The sequence below is a fragment of the Enhydra lutris genome, unplaced genomic scaffold (genome assembly GCF_002288905.1).
Source record: "Enhydra lutris kenyoni isolate GAN:26980312 unplaced genomic scaffold, ASM228890v2 scaffoldscaffold6, whole genome shotgun sequence".
Lineage (NCBI taxonomy): Eukaryota > Metazoa > Chordata > Mammalia > Carnivora > Mustelidae > Enhydra > Enhydra lutris.
Genome location: NW_019154090.1, coordinates 18258306 through 18281313, shown reverse-complemented (window position 1 = coordinate 18281313; position 23008 = coordinate 18258306). Strand labels below are relative to the sequence as shown.

The window sequence follows — 23008 nt, the reverse complement described above, 5'->3', positions numbered from 1 at the left end:
AAGTGGGCTCTGAGGCTTGGGCACCCCGTGAGGCCTGCCTGGAGTCTGCCTGCTCACTTTGCAAACAGCAGGCCACCATCGTGCAGAGAGCCTCGAATGATATGGAAAGACGTCTCTCAACAGTGGGCAGGGGCAGTGCAATGCTGCGTGAATTATCTCATTAATTACTCACACATGCCCTATCCCCATTTCAATCGAAGCTCAGAGAGACGAAGTGTTTGAGTTTAGACATGTTAGTTTGGGGTGAAGGGTGATAGGAGGGAGCCAAGCAGAGGTTTTGGAGAAGACCAAGGAGGCAGAGCTGGGTCCTGGGGGAGAGCAGATGTCTTCAAAGATGGGTACAGATAGAGAGGGGAGCCCAGGGCTTTGCTCGCTGGAATCCCCCCCAAATGCTGAGCAGGCAGGTGTGGAGGACATCCACTCATAGTGTGGGGGAAACGGGGAGGAATGAATTCTAGGCTGAGGAGGGTTTGAAAAACTGGGGCCTTGTTTCTTAAAGGGGAAACTGAGGCTAGCATGTGACTTGACCCATGGCTGGATCAGAGTAGGACCCAGTGCCCCCAGAGACGGTGCCATCTCTGCCACTCAGTGGCTCTCTACCAAGAGCAATTTTATTCCCTGGGGGACACCTGACAATGTTTGGAGACAGTTTGGTTGTCACAAGGCAGGGAGGGGTGTAATAGTCATATCCGTGGGTAGACACCAGGAATGCTGCTGAGCGTCCTACAGTGCCCGCAAAGCAAAGGATTGTCCAGCCTCAAATGGCAACGGTTCTGAAGTTGAGAAATTCTGTACAAGGTCAGGCTGAGCCTGTCACTGCCCAACCCAGCTCTTTTGTCCTCAGAAGGGTAGAGAGCTCACGTCTGAGCCTCCACCTGGGCAGACCTTTGCCCCCACTCGTGGTCTGCCCCTCCCATGCTTGCTCCCCTATTCCTGGAAGCTTCTGGAGTCTTCTCTGCTTTTCCTGGGTACAGTGATCTAAAGACCTGCACATCACGTGTCTGGCCTGGTCTGTCTTCTGAGACCTTTATTCACAGAATTTGGTGTGGTAGGAAAGAACCAAAGTGGAAGTGTTCACCTAACATGCAGAAGGTGCTTTGCAGATAAACTATATATTAACTTTGAATGCCATTTTCAGGGTCCAGAAAGCTTCGTTTTATCCCAAGTTTTCATTTGAGCAATTCTAGTTGTACCTTATGTTTGCGAAAGTCTAGGTTTCTAATGAGCTCCCAGGTGATGCTGACGCTGCTGGGCCACAGCCCACATCTTGAGTGGCAAGGCGTTGTAGGGTTGTGCAGAGGTGGGCTGGGGCGGTGCCCTCCCTGTAGACAACTGTGGTGTGGTTTGGGAACTGTGGGGTGGCAGGAACCATGATATGGGGTCAGGAAACCAGGATCCGAGTCATCACTGTCCCCGCCCCTCCCCATCTATGGCTTATAAGTCACTCAACTTCTTTGGGGAGTGGTCTTGGAGGGGTTCTGAGGCAAGGTCTGCAAAGTGGGAGTGCCATGAGGAGGTATAATGGCCTGGATCCCGGCAGCCAGAGGGACAGAAGGCCTTTGGCCTGGCTGGCAGGGAAGGGACCATGAGCTGCTGCTTGTGGTGTGGGCACCGTGCCAGCATGGAAGCAGCTCTCATTATGGCCCTGGCTCTTCTCCACTGGTGCCACGGCCTTCTGCTTCTGGCTTACCCAGCTCTGCCTGCTGTGGGAGAGCTAGAGAGACCGGTCTGACTGGGGGAAGGAGGGGCAGCTTCAATGCGGTAGGGGCCAGCCCAAAGCCTGAATGTGGGTCTCAGGTCCTGGCCAGCTGAGCCAGCGTCTCAGAAGTGGAGGTCAGGCCTGAGATCTGTGGCCTAAAGACACTGGGGTCAGGCTGTAGACCTTGGATAGGATTCCCACCTGCTCCAGGGAAACTGGGGAGGAGTTTGGTATTTGGGGCGGTAAACTGGGAGGTCACTCTACCCCCAGCCATAGGAGATGCCCTCCCTCAAGTATCTGACCCCAGAACTAGAGCTGGGCAGAGCCTTAGGTACCTGGGGCACCCTACCCCCAGTTCTCCCCAAATCAGCCATGATGGCGCAACAAGTCCCCTTCCAACTCCTAAGACCAGGAAGCAGCAAGACAGATGAACCCACTTCCCAACCGGAAGAACTGAGACTCCTCCCTACTTCCTGGGACGAGACCCGGCTTTAGGGTTGTCACCCATTACCCAGCGGGGCCCTGGGCCTAACAGATCATGAGGCTGCCACCCATCGCATCAGGGAGGGGTGCTGGCCTGCCCCTGTCCCCGCAGTTGGGCCAACCCAGTGGTTCACACTGAGGGGTCTGCAGCCACACAGGCCTGGGTCTGAGTCCTGGCTCCCGTCCTTACTAGTTGTGGTCCTGGGCCAGTCGCTCGGAGCCTCCGCTGGCTTGTCTGTAAACAGCAATAATGACACCCGCCCAGCCCAGCCTCACAGCTTGTTGTGAAGATGGAACGAGCCCTGCCGCTGAAACCATGGTCATTATCATTACTCATGGCATTTAGAGACGCAGGGCACCCCAGATCACCTTACCCAGGGCTCTCATTTGACAGATGTGGAGATCGGTGCTTGGAGAAGGAAGGCAGCTGCCCAAGGGCCCCACAACAGGTCAGTGGGTGAGCCAGGGCTAGAACCCACACCTGCAGGCACAGCTGCCACCTGTCTGTGAAGGCACTCCGAGGGCAACACACTGTAAGCCTGGGGAGACCTTTGCCTCACACTCCTGGTCTGCCCCTTCCATGCTTGGGGTCCTGGGGATCGGGTCGCAGAACCTCCCCACTGAGGGAGGTGAACCTGGCCTTGGTACCAGCACCTCCTCCATTTGCCAGCACCAGCCATGAACTACGTGGGGCAGCTGGCAGGTACAGTGTTGGGGACGATGAAGGACATATACCGAGGTCTGAACCCGGCCACGCTGAGTGGTGGCATTGACATCCTGGTGGTGGAGCAGGCGGACGGCTCCTTCCGATGCTCGCCCTTCCACGTGCGCTTTGGCAAGCTGGGCGTCCTGCGGTCTCGGGAGAAGGTGGTGAGTGCTGGCCAGCCGGGGACCACAGCAGGGTGGGCTCTGAAAGCCAGGGCAGTCCCAGGAGAGACCTAGACCTCCCTCAGGTAGGGATCTGCTTTCTGGACAAGCATCTGCTCCTTTGCATTTTCTCCAACAGTTTTGGGTTGGTTTGGGGGTTTGGGTCCAGGAGGGTTCCCATTTTCCTGTGGGGGCAGCACAGTGGGGCAGTCCTGGTCCCGGGGCCATCTGGCCTGGCTCCAGCTTCCTAAGACCTCCCCTGTGTGTTCTGGGTAAGTCTCGTCACCTGGGGAAATGGGCGCACACTCTCATCTACCTGGTGCTGGAGGGGAGATGCAGAAGAATGAGGTAGGAGCTGATATCAATGTCCCACGGCCAGGTACGTGGGAGGCACCCGACAGGTTAGCTTCCCTCCCTTTGGAAAACTGCGCTGTCTTCTCTGGGTTCGGGCAAACACGACAGCTGTTTGTTAGCACTGAGGTTTGGAGTGTGACAAGAGGTTTGGTGGGTCCAGATCCCCTTCACATTGGGGCTCTTGGAAACATGCCAGAATCCTAACAGGAAAGCATCAGCTTCTGGGGGACCGTATAGCTAGGTGGTGAAGAGCTGGGACAGACTTCATGGCTCTCAGCTGCGCTTGGCCACCTCCCAGTACGTTTCTTAACACCCCTGGGGTCTCTCTTTCCATGTCTGTAAAGCGGGTATGATCGGAACCACTACACATTGTTGCTGGGAGGTTAAAGGGGAGAGTCCAGCTCAAACTCCATTCGGTGCCCAGAAAATGGCCATTTGGACCACTGTTCATGTAGTCAGCAAGGACTCTGGGGGCTGGGGACACAGTGGCGACAAGATGGGTCATGTCTTGTTCTGATGGGGTGTGGCAGAAAGAACAGAAACCAAGGCAGACACAAGGATACTGAGACATGCCAGAAAGCCCAGAGAATGGGGAAATGGGGGGGGGGGGTGAGAACTCAGTCCAGCCTCTCTGCAAAGGGGTGCCTGAGCAGAGACCCTTGGGGTGGGGGCAGCCGGGCACACCAGCGGCTGGGGGGGCAGGAGTTCCAGCAAGCGTAGTCCTCCACAGGGGCGGGGGGCTGGTAGACTAGAGTGTGGGGGTGAGGGACAATGGTAGGGACTGTGCACCACCATGCCCCTTTACAGGTAGACATCGAGATCAACAGGGAGCCTGTGGACTTGCACATGAAGCTGGGGGACAGCGGGGAGGCCTTCTTCGTTCAGGAGCTGGAGAGTGATGAGGTAAGTGCCTTGTGGCACCAGCCCCCTTCTGGGCGGGATGTTGGGGCCTGTCACCGACCTACCCCTGGGAGCATCCAGGATCATCTAGGGCTGGCACTCCCAGCATGCTCTTGAAGCCTGAGTAGAATCAGGAGGGGACCAGCAAGAATGGATTTCCTTCCCAGGGAAAGTTGGGGAAGGTTTCTCAGAAGAGGGCACTGGAGCCAGCTCCCAGAGGGTGAAAAGGACACCTTCCCTGGGCAGCCTGAAAAGGAGGAGAGTGCTACGGCATGATTGAGGGGGGCATCAGGAAAGCATGAGACGGATTGTTCTGGATCTGGTGCTGGCTTGGTGCAGTTAGAACATGGAAGGATGAGGGATGAGGAGAGAGGTGTATCAGAAGGGAGGCAGAGCCCAACACAAGCCAGCAGAGCTGTTTCAACAGTTTGAGCTGCACAGACTTTAATGAAGCCCCTATTCCTATTCCCGACACCTTGCAGTGGACTCGGATGAGGGGTCACCCCTGTCTGCAAAGAAGGCTCGCAGACCAGCCTGGGAGACACACATATAAACAACAGATGATGGAGCTATATGGTTATGGCAATGAAGGGCTGGAACTGGGGCTGGGATTAGTCAGAGCAGGCTTCCTGGAGGAGGTGATGTCTGGCTGACTCTTAAAAGAAAAGTAGGTGTGGGCAGAAGAAATGAGTAGCCAAGGTCCAGGGTTCTACCTGGACAGTGTGGTTTGTGTGGCACCCTGGCCTGCCACGAACTTCCAGGGGTACGTGCTGTCCCCAGGACCCAGCTGCTGCATCTCTGAAAGGGAGCCGGGACGCCAGTGGCCCTTGTGAGCCCACGTTGGTGCTGCCTCCAGCCAGCCTCCATACCTGTTTTCCTGACCCCAGATGAGCTCATACCCGGGCCCTGGGGCTCGGGCAGGGCCCAGAATGATTGGGTGGCGAGGGTGGCCCCCCAGGCTATAGCCCCTGGTCTGTCCCGCAGGAACACGTGCCTCCCTGTCTGTGCACATCACCCATCCCTGGCGGGGACCTGTCCGGGTTCCCCTCAGACTCCCAGCTGAGCACAGCCAGTGAGCCCGAGGCCATCGCTGAGGGGGTGTCCTCCACGGGGCGGAAGAAGAGGCTTCGCAGGAGGAAACCCAGGCGGAAAGAGGACGCGGTCGCAGCCAGTTCTAGTTCGGAGGAGCTGGAGACTGGCGCTGAGAGTGAGCTGTCCCTGCTGGAAAAGCCAAGGCCAGAGCCCTCAGGGTGTGTGCGGACCAGGTGGGGGGCTAAGGGCGTGGGAATACCACCCAGGATTCGAGCACTGTTTCCTCTGCTGATGCTCTGTGACCCTGGACAAGGGCCTTGTCTTCTCTGGGCTTCACCTCCCCGAGCCCCTGACACCCAGGGGTGCCCAGGCCTGTACATGACCATTGATTTCCCTGTAGCCCCCTCAGCAGCACCCAGTCAGAAGGGGAGTCCTCACCGCAAGCCAGAGACTTCTACCCCTACTCTGATGGCGAGTGGGGCCCCCAGGCCAGGTGAGAGTCTAGGTGGCCCGCAGGAAAGAGACCCAAGGCCAAGGTCTCAGAGTGGTTTCCATTTATATTTTCCTGATGAGTAATGACACAGAACACATTTAGTTTGTTTACCAGCCATTTCTACATCTCCTATGCCAAGTGTTTATTCAAGTCTTTGCCCATTTTTTTTTTTTTTTACTAGCTTGTCTCATTATTGTTGGTTTGTAGCAGTTTTCCGTGTATTTATACATTCTGGATCCAGCAAAAGCATAAATATGTGTTACAAATATATTCTCCCCCCCCAGGCTGGGGTGGGGACCGGGGGGCGGGGGCAACAGGCTGACTCGAGGGCCTCTAAATTCTTGCTTCTCGTAGCCTCCCGCCGGGTGGGTGCACGTCCCCCAAGAGTGACTCGGAGCTGGAGCTGCGGACCCCTGAGCCCGGCCCCACAGGAGCTGAGTCCCACATACAGTGGGCCTGGGGGAGGCTGCCGAAGGTGAGTGTCTCCACGTCAGCCTCCCATCTCTGCCTTTCAGGGGCTCGGGGGTCTCCTGCAGGTCAGAAGTACAGTGACTGAGACCTGGACCCCCAAGGCCTTGTGGGGAGCGGAAGGCAGGCTCTGCACTGTTCACATCCCCTCCCCTCCTCCATTTGTTTGACTGAAGGTGGCCAAAGCAGAGTGGCCTGAGTCCTTGAAGGTCGCTGATGGCAGGGCCGGGCCAGCCTCTCCTCTTCAGGGAGAGCCCAGCGCTCCCACCACGTCTGTGGCTGGTGCGGACCCTTCGGGAACCCTGATCCTGCAAGTAGGGGCTGGTGCCGACCTTCCTCCTACAGACATGGACCCTCCTGCTCTGGTGGGCTCCCCTCTCCCTACTCCCAAGAGAAAGCAGACCAAGCCTCAGAGCCGCAGGGAGGCAAGCCTGCCCCCTCCCTTGAAATCCCGGAGCTGGGCCACCCTGGAGGGCCCCGTTGCCGCCAGGCAGCCAGAGGGGGGCTCCGGGGGCAAAGGTGAGTGATGGTTGGCCCTCTCCCAGGGCTTTTTCCCTGGCCTCGCATCACCCCCTGGCTGGACTCTGGTACTTCAAGCACATTTTGAGCACCTACTGTGTGCTTGGCACTATGCTTGGCACCAGCCCTCACAGGCTCACGGTGAGGGAGCTAGATGAAGCATGCGTGAGCGGGGAAGAGCATGTCATGGGTGACACAGGACAGAGTCGGTGGGCACAGAGGCTATTTAAGTCACGCAGCCGAGGAAGGCCTCTCCGAGTGGGGGAGGCATGAGCTGAGACGCGAACATTAAAGACCCAGCCAAGTGAGGATCAAGGGGAGAGAATTTGGGGCCGAGGGAAGAGCACGTGCCAAGGCCCTGAAGTGAGAGTGAGGTTGCTTGTCTAGGAAGGGAGGCAGCTGGTGTGTCTTGAGCGAGGCAGGGTTGGGGGAGGAAGCCGACGAGATGAGCAGATGCTAGACCATTCCTGGCGCAGGAGCTGGGGTTTATCTGAGGAGTGTGGGAAGGCTCTAGGACTGAAATCAGTAGCTGCTGGCTATATATGGTCATGTAAAGTGTAGTTAAAATTAATGGAAATTAAATAACATATACCATTCCGTGTCTCTGTCACGCTGCATTTCCAGTGTGCTCATAGTGGTGCGTGGCTAGCGGTACTGGGCAGGCAGACGGGGACATTTCTACCATCCCCCAAAGTTCTACCAGACCGTGCTGCTTTAGGGTGTTGAAAAACAAGGGGACACCTCGGGCTCATGCTACAGAGCGCGTGATGGGACTAGAGGTGTCCCCTCTGCCCTCAGGCCCCCTGAAGAGAAGCCAGCACCTGGGCCCCAGTGACATCTATCTGGATGACTTGCCCTCTCTGGATTCTGAGAATGCAGCCCTTTACTTCCCCCGCAGGTGTCTGGGTGCTGGGTGCCTGGGTGTCTTGGGGTGGGGGTCCGTGGGGCCAGGGTTTATCTACCACAGGGCTGAGAGCGGTGGGCCCCTCCTCTCAGACTCCCAGTAGTCACATCACTGTTGGCCCCTCTGCCCCCAGTGACTGTGGACTGGGGCCCAGGAGGTGGAGTGAACCCAACAGCCAGAAGCCCTTGGGCGACCCCAGCCCCGAACGGGAGCCAGAACCCACTCCGGACGTGGTGGCTATGATCGCGGTCTCCCTCTGTGGCGGGCTGGCTGACGGCCGGGACATCTCCCTGGGTATGTCCGACCGAGGCCTGAGCCCTTCCAAGGATTTGCACTGAGCCCAGGGACTGGGGGAGGGCGGGGAGGCCCCCAGAGTGGCGGGGACAGCTGAGGTGTGAGGCTAGGCTGGGGCTCCACGGGCTTGCTCTTCTCTGCCCGTGGAGCCCCGTGGAGCCAGCGAGGGCAGGGCATTCCCGAGGCCCCCGCCAAGCAGACACTTAATGCTAAGCTGTGATTTAGCCTGTGAATGCTGGACTGTGAGTACCTGGAGTGGACACAGCAGGTGCAAACACCGCAGGAAGGGAGGAGGCCTGCTGGGTCCCAGACCCAGCCTGCAGGAGGCCTGAGTGCTGGAGTGTGGGGGAGCCAGGAGGGGCTGGGGAAGCGGGTCCCGTCGGATATGTCGGCCTCACGCCTTACTCTCTGCCTCTGTGCCCAGAGAAGTTCAACCAGCACATCGTCTCCTACCAGGACCTCGTCCAAAACCCTGGCCTCCTTGAGCACCCAAACCTGGTGGTGAAAATCAATGAGAAGTGAGTACCAAGCCTGGGCCCCTGGTGGCCCCAGGGTCGCCCTGCCCTCCACTGCCCCATGGCTGCTGCAGCTCCGACTCTCTGTTCTTTCTCTGCAGGCATTATAACTGGGCTGTGGCTGCCCCCATGATCCTTTCCCTGCAAGCCTTCCAGAGGAACCTGCCCAAGGTAATGGTTACGGCACCACCAGGCCTGCTGAGAAAAGCAGACCCAGCCACGGGGTCCCTGGCCAAAAAGTGGAGAGTGGGCAGAGATGGGCCTGGGGCTGAGAGGGCAACCGGGGGCCTCTGGAGCCTCACCCCATGCCGTGTGGACAAAGCCCCATCCTGGCCTGGCTGAATCCTATCAGGGTTGGCGTTGACTTCGAAGGAGCTCAGGGCACACCGGGGGAGGATGATAACCTTCCACAGGAGGCTTTTAGATCTGAGAGATGAGGCCTGGAAGACAGAGGGCACTGCTTGCTTGATTGGCCTGCATTCGTTGAGTACCTTCTGTGTGCCAGGCCCAGGCTGGGCACAATCACGTCCTCCTAGAAAGACGGTTAATCGTAAGACTCAGCCAGATGAATATGAAATTCAACCATGAGTATCTGGCAGGAGGGGCTGGGTTGCTTCGAGAGGCTACATGGGGGTTTTCTGAGTACATGGCCCCTGCAGAGAGCTGGAGGATGAGTAATCTGTAAGCAGATGAGGGGCAGGGAACAGCATGTGCTGATCCTCAGAGGTGGGAAGGAACCTAGTCTTTTCAGTCCTTCCCAGAACTTCTACCTTCACGGACCTGCATCTGTCCCCCCTACCCTGATCTGTGCCCCCCAATCCCAATCTGGTCCATTGTTCTTCAGTTAGTTAGACTTGCCCAAGAACATCACCAACCAGATTTTGACAGCTGGCATCCCCCTCGGGTGACACCCAGCTCTGTCCTCTAGCTGGCTATAGGTCCCAGCTAGGACCAGAGCCTGGGGGAGGGAGGACGGTTACTCTCCTGCTTGGCTCTCCTCGCCTCCCCCAGACAGATCCAACCCCTGAGGCCCCTGGGAGACTCCCCCAGGCTGTTTCCAGCTCAAGGGGGTACTGTGGCTGACCCATCTCCAGGTCATGTCCTCCTAACTTGGGTTCACCTTTCCGTCTGTAGGATGCTGATATATCTCCTGGGTGGGCCCAGGCCTGGGCTCTCCGGGACTCCCCCTGGGGCTACCTAGCCTGAATCTAGTCAGCATCTTCCCCAGGTCACGTTGGCCCCACCAGATAGCAGTGGTAACTCGGAGAGAGGGAGGCTGAGCCTGGGATAGAGTCACTGACCTTGGGGGTTGAAGAGAGCGCTGGCGATAGACCATTCTTCCTGTTGTCACTTGGTGGCATCACACAGTAACTAGATTCTGAGAAGCTCCCAAAGCATGGCCTTCAGCTACTCTAGGAGCCATGACCGGCCCAAGGATCTGGAGGCCAGGCCAAGGCTGGGCTGGAGCTGGGGGTCAGGCTGGGGTAGAGAGGAGATTGGCGGGAATGGCCCTTGGTCTCCTGTGCTTAGCTCCATGAGTCGCTGCTTGGAGCCCCAGGATGGAGCTGGTGTGCTTCCTCAGCTTCCAGACGTCAGACAGTGCCTCGCTCTAGGGTCAGCCCCAGACTCTGGGTTTGTGGGGGCAACGGAAGGTAGGTTTTTGTGGTGCAGGGGAAAATGCCATGGCCTTTATCTGCCCATAGAGCACCGTGGACAAACTGGAGAAGGAGAAGATGCCCCGGAAGGGTGGGCGGTGGTGGTTTTCCTGGCGACGCCGGGACTTCCCAGCCGAGGAGGTGAGTGGCCGTGGTCAAAGGGTGTGGGCAGCATGGGCAGGAGGCGGGGCTCACTGGATGTCTGGTCCTCCCACAGCGTGGTGCCCAGACGGAGAAAACCACGGCCAGGGAGCAGCAGGGGTGAGCTGGATCTCTTGCCCGGAGCCCTGCGGCTGGAGCCGGGCCTCGGGGAGATGCCCGTGGGGGCAGGGGCGGCGACGGCACCTCTCCCCAGCTATGGTTCCTTGTCACTCCCCAATCACTTCTACACCCTTTCTTTGTCTTGAGGAATGTCCCCGTTTAACAGATGGGAAAACTGAGACCTAGAGCTACACTACAAGTCCCAGAGCTGGGAACCGGGTACCCAGACTCCTGGCCCAGACAAGGGCCTACTGCCTTACGGAGGGGCGGGGCCTCCCCTCTTTGCCAGGGGCAGGCTGACCGTGCCTTCTTCACCTCTCAAGTGACCAGAACACCCAGGCTTGGGTGGGGGATGACCAAGGGCAGGTCAGCTGAAGCCAAAGCAGGTGGGATGGGTAATAAACCCTAAGACGCACCCTAAGGTTTTACAGAAAAACATCTCCGAGGCTATCCTGGCTGTGTGCTGAGGGCCGGGAGCCCTGGGTCTCCCTGCTCCAGCTCTGTGGCCCTTTCTGGGTGCATACTGCAGGCCCCCCGTCCCCCCTCTCTGAATGCGGAGGCACCTTGGGGGTTTTCTGATCCTCTGGAGGGGCAGAGACCGGCACCAGGTTCCTTGTGGCCTGGGCTGAGGGGTGACGGTCTACCGGGTGTGTAGGGCCTTGGCTGGGGAGAGTGGCCTGAGAGCCGGGCTGCCCGCAGGGAGAAGACTGATGTCCTGAGTAGTGAGGATGAAGCCCCGGAGAGCCCTGTGATCCTGGAGGCCCCCTCTCTGCCTCCCTCGCTTCCCGCCTACACTCCCACCTACAAGAAGTCCCTCCGGCTCTCCTCCAATCAGATCGTGAGTGTGTGCGAGGCTGTGTTCCGGGCGGGGGCCCGGGGCTGAAATTACTCAGCTCCGAGGGACTTGAGTTTCCCAAAGCCCAGAATCTGTCCCCTTGGCAGTCTCCCTGGCAGCTTCCGCTTCAAAGCCTTGGGCCAAGGTCTCGCTTTACGCACGAGTCCATTTCTTTGCTGGATGTCTTATGGGGAAGGTCTTCTCTATGCCGTCTTAAAGGATCTACCTGCGGTGGGTTGCCAGCTCTGGGTCGGCTCTTGGAGGCCACTCTGAAGGAATCAAAGGCTGATGCAGCCCCTCGGATTTAGGCCATCCCTACCCCCAAGTCCTGTCCTTGAGCTTAGTCCCTGGATCCCAAGTGGGGCTCCATCAGGGAGGTACAGCCTGGTACAGAGCAGCCAGTGTCTCCTTGGTACCCCGGTGTGACACCCACCTTGGGGCCAGCCAGGGCCCAGTAGCCTTGGTCAGCAGCTGGGCTGAGAGCTGCCCTGATTCTTCTCTAAGGACCAAGGACAGGGCTAGGTGTCCCTTTGGAGGGATGTCACAAGTGCCCTAGCCTCAGGCAGGAGGTTTCCTGTGAGGATCTCCAGAAGGTCCCTTCTGTGGAGTGGGGTGTCTCCGTGCCAGGAGCAGTGCCAGACATAGGGCTGACCTGAGCAGCCTGGGCGGGAGTCATGGCCTGTGAGTTTCATCCCAACAGGGCAGGAAGGGAGGTGACACTCTTGTGTCTAGGCCTGAGCAGGCCATGACCGGCATGCCACATCCCCTCACTCCCCGAGGCCGCCCTCTACTCGTCCAGATGTGTCGGCGTGTAGCTGTCTCTGGTGAATTCAGGCAGGTTCTCTGAGTTGGGAGGAAGAGGGCAACGAGAAGCCTGTGGGGATCAGAGACCACGGTTTATGGGGGTGGGGGGTGGACATGCCAGGCTGTGGCAGATCACAGCTTCCCCCCAACTCTTTGCCCGCACCCAGCGGCGCCTGAACTTGCAAGAAGGTGCCAATGACGTGGTCTTCAGTGTGACCACCCAGTACCAGGGCACCTGCCGGTGCAGGGCCACCATCTATCTGTGGAAGTGGGACGACAAGGTGGTCATCTCGGACATCGACGGGACCATTACCAAGTGAGGCCTGGTTGGCCAGGGGAGAGAGGGAGGGCCTGGGACTGGCCTCCTCTATGCTGGGGGAAGGGGGACGTCAAGAAAGTCCCTCCTCCACGAGGGCTACGTGGGGCTGCCTCTGAGTGACCCCTCTTCTGTGGCTCTAGGTCGGATGCTCTGGGCCACATTCTGCCCCAGCTGGGGAAAGACTGGACACACCAGGGCATCACCAGTCTCTACCACAAAATCCACCTGTGAGTGCCTGGGCTGGGGCAGAGCCCCAGGGAGGGAATGACAGGATGTCTGAGGCCACCACGGCCCTTGCCCTGGAAGCCAGGCTTGGGGACCCACAGGGAAGAAACCCTGGGCATGTCCCTGGATGGCCTTCCGTTCTCCTGTGAAACACTTGTCTCCTGTTGTCTGGTCTCTGAGTCAACTGCTGGTCTTCATGGTGGAGGGGAGGCCTACAGACCTGCTCAAACCTTTGTCCGTGCTGGTCCACCTGGGCCTTGGGATGCTGTCCATACTCCTCCCTGGGACTGTGGCCACCTCTCCTTAATGTTTCCCCTAAGTCCCCTCCCTGCAAAGGCCTCTGGGTTTGAAGGCCAGAGCCTTGGGGTTGGGCCGAGCTGGCCGAAGCCAAGGGGGATGGGGGGGATGGGGAACGGCTGGTCTCTGACAGCTCTCGCCACTCCCACCCCCCGTCTCCAGAAACGGGTACAAGTTCCTGTACTGCTCGGCACGGGCCATTGGCATGGCTGACCTCACCAAGGCCTACCTGCAGTGGGTGAGCGAGCGGGGCTGCGGCCTCCCCAAGGGCCCCATCCTGCTGTCTCCCAGCAGCCTCTTCTCCGCCCTGCACAGGTACAAGCCCAGGGGCCCTTGCAGGGGGAGTGACAGGTTCGTTGTCTGTTCAGGCCAGGCCGGCATCAGGCCTTGCTTGGGTGTCAGTTAAGTCCAACCCCATGTCACCTGACCCTGCCTTCCTCTGATGGCTGCCCCTCCTTGGTTTCTGTTCCTGCCCATGGCCCCGGCTGCCCTAGGGAGGTGATTGAGAAGAAACCAGAGGTGTTCAAAATTGCCTGCCTGAGTGACATCCGGAAGCTGTTCCTGCCCAACGAGCAGCCCTTCTATGCTGCCTTTGGGAACAGGCCCAACGTGAGTGTGTCCCCTCCCCCCCGGGCTAAGCCGCCTTCCTGTCCCCCAGCCCACCAGCCCCTTCGTGTCCCCCACAGGATGTCACTGCCTACCGGCAGGTGGGACTCCCTGAATCTCGCATCTTCACAGTCAACCCCCGGGGAGAGCTCATCCAGGAGCTCATGAAGAACCACAAATCCACGTGAGGCCTAACCCTATCATGGGTCCCCCAACGCCCTCCCACATCCCCATGCCCCAGCCTCTCCTTGGGTCTCAGTTCCATCCAGGGCTCCTGGTGCTGGGGGCTGGGGGTGGGGGACACACAATCTCTGCCTTCTGTGATAGGGGCGGGGGCCCGGCGGCTGCTCAGGTTCTTGGTGCTGACCCTGTTCTGCCCACAGGTATGAGCGGCTGGGCGAGGTGGTTGAGCTCCTCTTCCCACCTGTGGCCCGTGGCCCCAGCACAGACCTGGCCCATCCTGAATACAGCAGCTTCTGCTACTGGCGGGAGCCCCTGATGACTGTGGACCTCGATGCCCTGCCCTGAACCGGCCCCCGCTGCCCCCTCCTCCCTGGCCAGACCCAGAACTGACTGGGAGTCCCGGGGAGTGGGAGGTTGGAAGCTGGCTGCCACAGGGCCCGTCCACTGAAGGGCGGGGGAGGGGCTGAGGGCTTGTTGGCAGACACAGAGGCCCTCTCTCCTCACTGTCCTATCTCCTGCCTTCCCCAGCTGATCTGTGGGAGGCGGGCTGGCTGCTCCAGGCTCTTAACTGCCCTGTGGCAATTAAATGATGGTGACCTGGGCCCTTGCGGGATTCTCCATGCCCTTGACATCCCTGTCCCTGTCACTCCAGCACACTGCCTTGACCCCTGATAGGACAGGGAGAAGACAAAGGCCTGTGAGGCTCAAGACCCATCTGCACAGGAAGGGGCTGGCGGCAGTGGTGGGGCATGGCCAAGCAGCGTCTGGACGGCATGGACCATACCCTCTGAAGCCAGACCCTTGCACAACCCCGGGCCCTTCCCACAGCTCTTGAGCTGGACCTCACTGCTCTCCCTTGTCCTCCAGGATCTCAGCACACCCCAACCCTGGGAGCTCAGACATCAAGGAACGGGGATTCCAGAGCAGTGGGAGGGCTGAAGGTGTGTGGCTCCCCACAGGCCTCGCCCATACCCAGCTGCTATTCCCGCTCCTCTGAGCACCTCCCCGAGGACATGGCCCCAAACCCTGCCAGGGCGGGGGGGGGGGGGGCGGTGACCTGCCCTCCCGCCCTAGACTTAGCCAGTCCATCCAGCGCCCACACAGCTGCTGAGCGAGCTCCTGCCTGAAGGGCTGTAGAAAGCCGGGCTGGCAGCCCACTGCAGCCTTCCAGCCTAGTGTCCTTGGGGAAGAAAATACCTTTAGACGGGCTAAAAGCTTTAATCCAGGCCTGCCCTCCCCCAACAGCACCACAGTGGAGGGAAGAAACCAGAAGGCAGGGGTATAGAGACCTGGAACATAGCACAGGAAGGCCTGTGTGGCTGTGGGGAAACTGAGGCCAGGAGCCTCAGCAGAGATGGGCATCAGGGTCTCTGGGAGCTCTGCAGGCCACATGAACACTGTTTTCAGGTTGTCTCTTGACGGTGTCGGACCTGAGTTTTTCACCACTTAGTGAACACCCAGGTGGGACTGGGGTTCTGCTCAGATGCTGCAAACTGAGGCCTGGAGCCCTTTTCCTCCCCTGGCTTTCTGTTCAGAGTCTGGCCTCGTTTTAGACCATGACATCTACTCTCTGGAGAAAGGCCCTAACCTGGGGGGGAGGGTGGGCAGGATTCCCACCCCCCCAAATGGAAAGGAGAGGAGGCTATGGGGACCAGAGGCCCTGAAGCATCTCTGGGAAAGAGAAGGAAAAGGATAAATTGATGTGGGTCTCGAAACAGATGGTCTGGGGCCGGTCCTTTTCTCAGGGAATGTACAGCTGCCTAAGAAAGCCCTCACCTGAGAGGAGGGTCAAAAGGAATAACAAGAACTCTCAGCTGAGTCTTTGTGTTTCTGCTCTGTCCAGAAGGACCAGAGGACGGGGAGAGCTGGAAACCTCTGGTCCTTGGTTCAGAAACTGTATCCACAAAGCTGCCAGGTATGAGGACAGTGCCAGTGGGTGCCACCTTGCTGCAGAAACTGAGCCCAGACGGCTAGGGAGAGAAGTTAAGGAGGCAAGAGAACCAGAAGCCTCCACAGGGTGGGGGCTGTTGCCAGGACCAGGGGAGATGTGGACAGGTGGCTGGGCCTGTGGGTATTTGTCCAGGTGCTTCCCCTGGTGTTTTTGCAGAAGAGCAATGTGCACATTGGATTGTGAGGTCACTCAGGTCCGCCCTGGCCTTCAGGCGTGACGTCTTTGCCTTGACCACGATCCTGATTTGTCCAGTTGGTATGGCACTGAGTGTTGATTTTTGTGGCTGGGACAGTCCCTATGGAGCTGGACCACAGCTATTCCTTCCACGGCCTCTGAAGTGGCATCCATGCTGGCCCAGGGAGGCTGGGAGTCACTGCTAGACGAGGCTGGGCTCGAGAGGTATCCCCAGGGTTGGTGGGATCCAGGGTTGGGTTCTGTCTGGCCTGCCTAGTCAGCTGGCCGGGGCCGTGCCTGCTCGGCCAGCTGGGCCCGGCAGTCCAGGAGGTCATCCTGGAGGCGGGCGATGTCCTGCGTGTGCTGAGCCATCGTGCGATTCAGCTGGTCCACGTAGCCCCACAGGCCCTCCGTGGGCCAGAGCGACTTGGTAGGCAAGCGGTCCAGGCCTGCTGCCAGTCGGCCCAGCCTCCCACACGCACCCTCCACTTGAGCCACCCTCCGGTCGAAGTGGCCCAGCATGTGCTGTAGTTCCTGCGCTGTGTCCTGGCAGCGGCTTAGCCCGCCGGCCACATTGGCCACGCCGGCCTTGAGTCGCTCCAGCTCCCCGCTCAGGCTCAGGACCTGCCTGTGGCCAGCCTGAAGCCGAGAGCCTTGGCTGCTGACCTGTTCCTGGATGGCGTGGACCTCAGCCTCCACCTTGCGCTCGCGCTCGTCCAGGGAGGAGTTGGCGGCCAGGAAGGCCTCCGAGTACTGGCTGACGGAGTCGCTGAGCCCCGTGAGGGACTTGCTTACGGAGTTTAGGTTGACTTTGAGCAGGGTGATCTCGCCTTGAAGGGAACGGCCGGTTGCTTCTGCCAGCTGCTCCTGGACCTCGGCCACGGAGCCGTTGAGCTGCCGGAGCAGGGTGGCGTGGCTGGCCACCTGGTGGAGGAGGGCCTCGCTCCGGCTCTGCCAGGCCTTCACCTCTGCCTCGAGCTTGTCCAGGACGGCTGAGGTGGTGCCGGGGGTGCACGAGGTCTCCAGGGAGACGAGCCGTTGTTCCAACACGGCCAGCTCTGTCTGCACCAGGGGCCGGGCTGACCTGCCTGGGGCGGCGCTCTTGGGGCTCAGCTCCTCTGCCAGGGTCACCAGGCGCTCCTCTAGGTTCTGCACTCGCTCTTCCAGTGACGTTCTGAAGCCGCCCGCCTCCCAGCCCCCCTCCTCCGTCCCCAGGCAGCAGCCTCGCACTCCGCCCTCTGTCCCGTTGAGGGTCTCCAGGCCCTCCAGCAGCCCATCCACATGGCCATCGAGCATGGCGGCCGAGAGCCGCTCGAGCTCGTCCCTGGTGAGGGGGCCGTGGCCCCTCTGGGCCTCGGTGACCGCCTGCAGGTTCCTCTCAAGGTTGTCCACGCGGGCGCTGATCAAGGCCAGCCGGCCACAGCAGCTGCTCCTGCCTGCTGCGCTCAGACCCTGCAGCCTGGTCCCGAGCTGCGACAGCTCCCGGCGCAGGGCCATCTCGCGGCCGTCCAGGCTCTGGTGCAGCCGCCGGCTGGCCGCCTGGCCCTCCTCACACCGCTGCCGCACCTCCTGCACCCGCAGGTCGCAGGTGCTCTGGACGCCCTGGAGCTTCTGCTCGAAGCCGTCCAGGAGGCTCCCCCAGAGCCGGTGTAGCCGTCGGTCCACGTACTCGTCCAGCAGTGCCAGCGACGTGAGCGGAGATGGTCGGGCGTCTCGCAGCCGCTGCAGGTGAGCCTCGTGGCCGAGAGCCAGCCCGTGCACCTCGTCCAGCAGCTGCACTTTGGTCCGCAGCGTGTTGCTCACCTCTGTCACCTTGCTCAGGATCTCGTCCAGGGGGGGCGGAAGTGGCCCTCCGGCTCTGTCTCTGGGCTTCACGAGGCCCTCGGAGATGACCCCAAAGCCCACGGGGGCGGCAGGAAGCCCTGGACTACCAGTCATCCTGTTGGGGTCCTCGTGGCCGTCCACCAGGCCACTGAGGGTACCGTACGCTTGGGTCAGGCGCTGGATGTCACCCTCCAGGCGCTCCAGCCGCTCACCAAACAGCCCGGGGCCTTTCCTTCCTGGGAAAGAGGAGGAGAGAACCCTAGGGCCATCACTGGCCCGCCTCCCTCTGGCTGTCCTGTTGCCAGGCCATCCGAGAGAGCTTCTGTTCTAAGCTGACCTCCCACTGAGCATACAGCTCTCTTAGCTTTGGAGGGGAGGGGATGCTCTGTGAGTTCTGTGAGCTCTGCCTCAAGCCCAGTGTAAGATGCACCCTCCCCAGCCCTGCCAGAGCTCAGCCTGCCTGGGTCAGCCCCCCTCCCCACCAGCCCCAAGAAACCTATTCACCTGGCAGGGCCTCTGTGGGTCGACTCACCATAGGGGCTGGGGGCTGCTGGGCCAGAAGAAGGCAGCCGGGGCCCTGGGCCCAGCTGCCCTGAGGGAATCTGGGGCTCAGGCTCTGGCTGGGCTGGGGTGGCCCCGTGGTCGGTCAGGTGCTCGGGGCAGCCTTCTCCCGTGAGGCCAGGGCAGCAGCGCCAGGCGAGGTCTGTCACAGTCTTGTAGCCGACCTTGTATCTGGGTCTGAGCACCGTGCGGTACCTGGGCCAGGGAGGGGGATGGGGCAGGACCCTGTACTTGGGGGCTGAGGCTCCGGGCTCCCAGGAGAAGTTCTGGATTCCCCGCCCCCCTCCACACTGCTGCGAGTTTTTCCTTTTTCTGCGCATGACGTGACAGGATGGTGGGATGGAGGTGGGCTTTGTAGAGAGAGTCAGAGAAGGGTTAAGGAGCAGGTGCAGGTGAAGCCCCACCCCATCCTGTTTGCCTCTGGAGAACACTAGCAGGGATTTAGCCCCAGTGTCCCCAAGGCCCATTTGGACCCCGTTTAGCTCACGTTGCCATCAGAAATCCCACTCTGGCTTTGGCTTTTACCTAGAGGAATCCTGACACGAACTCGGCTCCTTCCCTATGGGTGTGCAAGGGGGTGCTGCCCGGGAGTTGGGGTGAGCAGCCCTTCTCAGGGTGCTGGGGCCACTCTTGGCTCCCATCAGTCCCCTTCATTCTCTCTACCCCTTCCTAGTCTACTCTGGGAACTCAGCTCTGGCCACCCAGGCCAGTACAGGGCGCCTCTGATTCTGAGCACAGAAGGGAGGCCCAGGGGTGTGGGTCAGGGCTGGCCAGGGTCACTCCTCACCCCCCCAGCCACGTACCTGTTCTACCCACTGACACACTGGAGCAAATGGGATTGTTTTCAGACATGCACTTGAACGTCTCCAAGTACAGACCTGGGCATCACACCTGTGCACCATCCCACATGCCCTCACACAGCCCCGGCAACTTGCCTTCTGGCCCCTCACCCTTGGCCTGCCTTCTCCACCGTCCCCTCAGCCTTCCCTGGGTCTTCCCAGGGCCCCTTTGGCACCACGGTTGTCGGTGTGACCCTCTGCCCTCTCTGATCACCTCCAACCCTCATTGCTTCTACTGCTTCTTCCTTGCCTTGTCCTATGTGTCTTCTGGGAACCCCTCCTGTGCCCCACGCTGAGGGCCCTGACCTGAACCTGCCATGTGTCCTCCCCAGCCCTCTCCAGCCATCCTGCATGGGAGTCCAAGGAGCTACACCCTCTTGTGGTGCTGGCTGCCACTCTGGGAGGAAGGCAGGCCTGGGGCTCTTGCCCAGCAGCCCTGAGTGGGCCAGATAGGGGTGCACTCACGTGACTGTCCCGGGGCACTTGGGCCCCCATCCACACTGTCGGTACTCGGCCTTCACGTAGCTGTCTGCTCCCTCCTGTAGGACACAGGTCACGTTCCTGTGCAGCACGTAGGCGCAGAGGGCCCTGCAAGGGGGAACAGCCGGCATCCTTGGACTACCTGGCCTTGGCGGGGCCTATTGAGGATCCTATACCTGCCTTCCTCATCTGGGGCCTCCCCAGGGGACCAGATCCCCATCTCTCTTCTCTCCCTTCTCCTTGTTCCTAGGAGACCACACTTCTCATCCTTACTCCCCTGACTCCTTGGGAAATGGTGCCATCTTGTAGGTTCCAGCCCACCCACACACACCACCTTTCCATCTTTTGCTCCTGGTTCTTGCTCTCTGATCATTTCTTTTACTGCCTTTTCCAGGACGCCTGCTCTGATGCACCAGGCCAGCTGAATGTCATCTATGGGCTTAGCACTCTCCTGCGGTCCAATTCAGCCAGCACTCCAGCTAGAGCCCCCAACTCACCTGACTGGGACCAGTTCCCAAGCCACTGGCTACTAAAGACAAGAAACTGAGGTCCCCAGAGAGTCAAGAGCCACCTTCACAAGCTACAAGGGCTGGGGCGGTAGTGGCCTGGCAAAAGCCAGCCGCCAACGGGCTGCTATTGGGCTCTGGGGCCACAGGTGGGCCCAGGACCCAGGAGCCACCATCAATTCTATGGCGCCAACACGCTGGAGTTCCCCAAGGGGTGGCTGGGGTCAGGCTAACGGCTGGTGGGGGCGGGCTGTAGGGCGCTGGGCTCCCATCTCCTACCTGGAGGGGCAGAGGAGAGAAGGTGGGGCCCCCGCGCGGGGGAATGCATGGGGGAGTCCCGCGTGTGCCTCGCGCGGGCGGCCCTCCCTCCTCTCCCTCCTCTCCCTCCACCTGGTCCGCTGCGCCGGGAGTTTGCACAGAGCGCAGCTGGAAAATGTTACTTCGCTGGAAAGGTTTCCGCGGGCACTGCCAGGTCCCAGCCGCCGCGCCAGGCCCCTTCGGCTTATTTTTCTTCGCCGGTCCCGCAGCCTCCCGGAGCGTGGGGCGCCCGCCCCGGCCGGAGCTCAGCCTCGGTGCCCGGCGCCCCCGTCTCCCGCGCGCTCGCGGTCCGCGCAGGTGGGAACGCCGCACGGGCCCCATCCCGCCCGCTTCCCGCCCGGGCGCGGCCCGCGCTTACTTGTGCGGCCCCGGGCGCAGCCGCGGGCGCCATCCCGTCGTGTAGAGGCTGTAGCGGGGGGCACCGGGCGGCGCGGGCCGCGTGACCAGCGGGGTGCCCTTGGCCTGCGTTCCCGAGAGCAGCGCCGCGACGGCGCACAGCCACACCGGCAGGCGGCGGTCCATCGCGGCCCGCGGCTCTCCACCTGGCCCCGCGCGGGGCCCCCGCCCGGCGTCCCCCCGCCGCGCCGCCCCGCCGCCCCGCCGCCCCGCCGCTCGCCCTCCCGCCCGGGTCCCGCCGCCGCTCGCGGCCCCCGGAGCTCGCTGGCCTGGCCGCCTGGCGCTTCGCAGCGGCTGCGTCCCGCCGAGTGGCCGGCGCTGCTCGCGGCTGGGGCCGCGGAGGGGAGGCGGGAGGCGGGCTCTGCGCGGATTAGCATAAACTTGGGGCCGCGTCGCTCGCCTTCGCCGGCCCCCTCTTGGGCGCCAGCCCCCCGCCCCAGCCCCGAGCCGACGCCCGAGGGGCCGCCTGCAAGCGAGAGGTGAAGGAGGGAGCAGCCCCGGGGTGGCAGGAGCGCAGGCCGTTGCGCCCTGGGAGGCCCCGAAACACACCCATCCACCACGGTCGCCCGCGTGCGCAGCGGAGAATCGCGGCCAGACCCCCCCACCCCGGGCTCCAGGAGAACGCCCCCCTCCCCACCCTGCGGGGCGCAGGGCTCTTCAAAGCCCTGGCGTGCGGACAGAGCTAGGCCCAGGCTCTGCAGCTGAGATGACCCTGTTTGGGGGCGCCCCAGCAACACCTCCGCAGCCACCGCCTTGGAACAGGCCCCAGAAGGTCCCCGTTGGTTAGCTGTGCCTCCTCACAGCGTCATTGCCTGGAGGTGCCCAGGACAACTGATAACTAACTCTGGGGCGACCCCTCCCCGTGGCATCTTCAACTAACCCTCTGCTGCCCAGTCGGGGGCCAGGCCGTCCCTCTGGTTCCCTGCTGGAGTCCGTGTTTCCCCTGTTTCTCTTAGGTGTGGGCTGCCGGGAGCCCCAGAACCCCATGTCTCTCCAGCCAAGCAGCAGCTGCTCTGCTTCTCTCCCGGCAATCAAAGCTCTTAGCCAGCTGGACCACAGCACTGGCTCCTTATCAGCCCCCAGGCAAAGGCAACCTTTAGTTCTCTCTCACAAGGAGCTCCTGCTAAGGCAGGCTTCAGCCATATTTCCCTTGCGAGACTGACTCTTGGAACCCAAGAGTTGGCCTTCACCCTCATTTTCATTCAACATCATCGCATGGTGTTGACTTTCTAACTTGCAAAGAGCTTCTTGAATCCTGATTCTGTCATCCCACAGGGGTGCGATTCTTTCTGGCTTTGTCCCATCGATCGGCGCAGGTGACGGCAGCCTTCTGTCTTCACCTAAGTAGCTGATTGATGTGTGGAAGTCACAGAACTCCCAGGCATACCTGGAGAGACTCTTTCCTCCAACCCAAAATGTGAATCCACACCCTCCGGGTAAAGCGACGATATGAGGGTGTAAATGGGGAAAGCTCTGAGACTCACATCTGTGCCCCCTGCCCATTCTTAGCTCCAGTGGCTCGTGGGTCCCTGGTGGGGGAAGTAGACACCTGACCAAAGTGGGCCGACTGTTCCCGTCCTCGGCTTTGGAACACATGCGGAGGGGATCCAGCTCCCAGGCGGGGAATTTCCTGGCTTATTTGTTTCCTAGGGCTGCCGTAACAAACGATCACAAACGTGGTGGCTTGAAACAACAGAAATTTACTCTCCCGTGATCCTGGAGTCTAGAAGTCTGAAATCAAGGGGTCAGCAGGGGCACTCTCCCTCCAGGCGCTCAGGAGGAATCCTTTGCCTCTTCCAGCTTCTGCTGGCCGCAGGTGCTCCTTGGCTAGGAGCTGCTCACTGCATTGTCTGCTCTGTCTTTAGGTGGCCCTCTGACTTGTGTGTCTACAGGCCCTTTGTCTCTGTGTCTCTGTGTCCTCTCCTCTTCTTATAAGGATACCGATCATTGAACTTAGGGCCCAATCTAAGCCAGTCTGACCTCATTTTAACTCATTACATCTGCAAAGACCCTTTCTCCAAGTAAGGTCATGTTCTAAGGTTCAAGGTGGATGTGAATTTGGGGGGAATACTATTCAGTCCACGACAGGGTCCCTGAAAGCTGGTGAAGGGACAGACCCTGGTGTGCTGTAGCATAGCTATGCAGGACTTACAGAAAGATTAAGCAAGAGAGTTTGGCAGAGGAGAGTAGGGTCTGTCCAGAGGGTATGGTGCTCTGGGATAGGTGTGGGAGGAGCCAATTGGTAA

General features: G+C 60.5%; 2 protein-coding genes across 3 annotated transcripts; one reads left to right on the top strand and one right to left on the bottom strand.

The window, feature by feature from the left end:
* The first annotated feature begins 605 nt into the window (after positions 1-605).
* On the top strand, positions 606-14732 carry LOC111141402 (lipin 3). Of its 2 annotated transcripts, none has more exons than XM_022493923.1 (19): positions 606-3052; positions 4211-4306; positions 5288-5553; positions 5745-5828; positions 6183-6303; positions 6473-6815; positions 7614-7713; positions 7853-8013; positions 8438-8531; positions 8630-8699; positions 10232-10324; positions 10401-10444; positions 11144-11282; positions 12251-12399; positions 12543-12629; positions 13087-13239; positions 13419-13533; positions 13611-13714; positions 13914-14732. In XM_022493923.1, the coding sequence occupies exons 1-19, from the start codon at positions 2861-2863 to the stop codon at positions 14056-14058; spliced, it is 2556 nt and encodes an 851-aa protein (XP_022349631.1). In that variant the 5' UTR covers positions 606-2860; the 3' UTR covers positions 14059-14732. The 2 variants fall into 2 exon arrangements, with proteins under 2 accessions (XP_022349631.1, XP_022349630.1); XM_022493922.1 differs by having other exon boundaries at positions 5736-5828.
* Positions 14733-16111: 1379 nt separating this feature from the next.
* LOC111141318 (elastin microfibril interfacer 3) lies at positions 16112-20888 on the bottom strand. Its single transcript, XM_022493777.1, has 4 exons — positions 20725-20888; positions 19528-19650; positions 18195-18418; positions 16112-17898 (listed from the first exon to the last, which is right to left on the bottom strand). The coding sequence occupies exons 1-4, from the start codon at positions 20886-20888 to the stop codon at positions 16112-16114; spliced, it is 2298 nt and encodes a 765-aa protein (XP_022349485.1).
* Positions 20889-23008: the final 2120 nt, after the last annotated feature.

Coding starts and splice junctions, on each gene's coding strand:
- LOC111141402 (XM_022493922.1), top strand. CDS start 2,861: ATGAACTACGTGGGGCAGCTGGCAGGTACAGTGTTGGGGACGATGAAG. Junction 4,307..5,287: donor AGGAGCTGGAGAGTGATGAG/GTAAGTGCCTTG, acceptor TCTGTCCCGCAG/GAACACGTGCCTCCCTGTCT. Junction 11,283..12,250: donor GGCTCTCCTCCAATCAGATC/GTGAGTGTGTGC, acceptor GCCCGCACCCAG/CGGCGCCTGAACTTGCAAGA.
- LOC111141318 (XM_022493777.1), bottom strand. CDS start 20,888: ATGGACCGCCGCCTGCCGGTGTGGCTGTGCGCCGTCGCGGCGCTGCTC. Junction 19,651..20,724: donor CTGCGCCCGGGGCCGCACAA/GTAAGCGCGGGC, acceptor TCCCCCTTGCAG/GGCCCTCTGCGCCTACGTGC. Junction 18,419..19,527: donor AAGTGCCCCGGGACAGTCAC/GTGAGTGCACCC, acceptor TCCCTGGCCCAG/GTACCGCACGGTGCTCAGAC.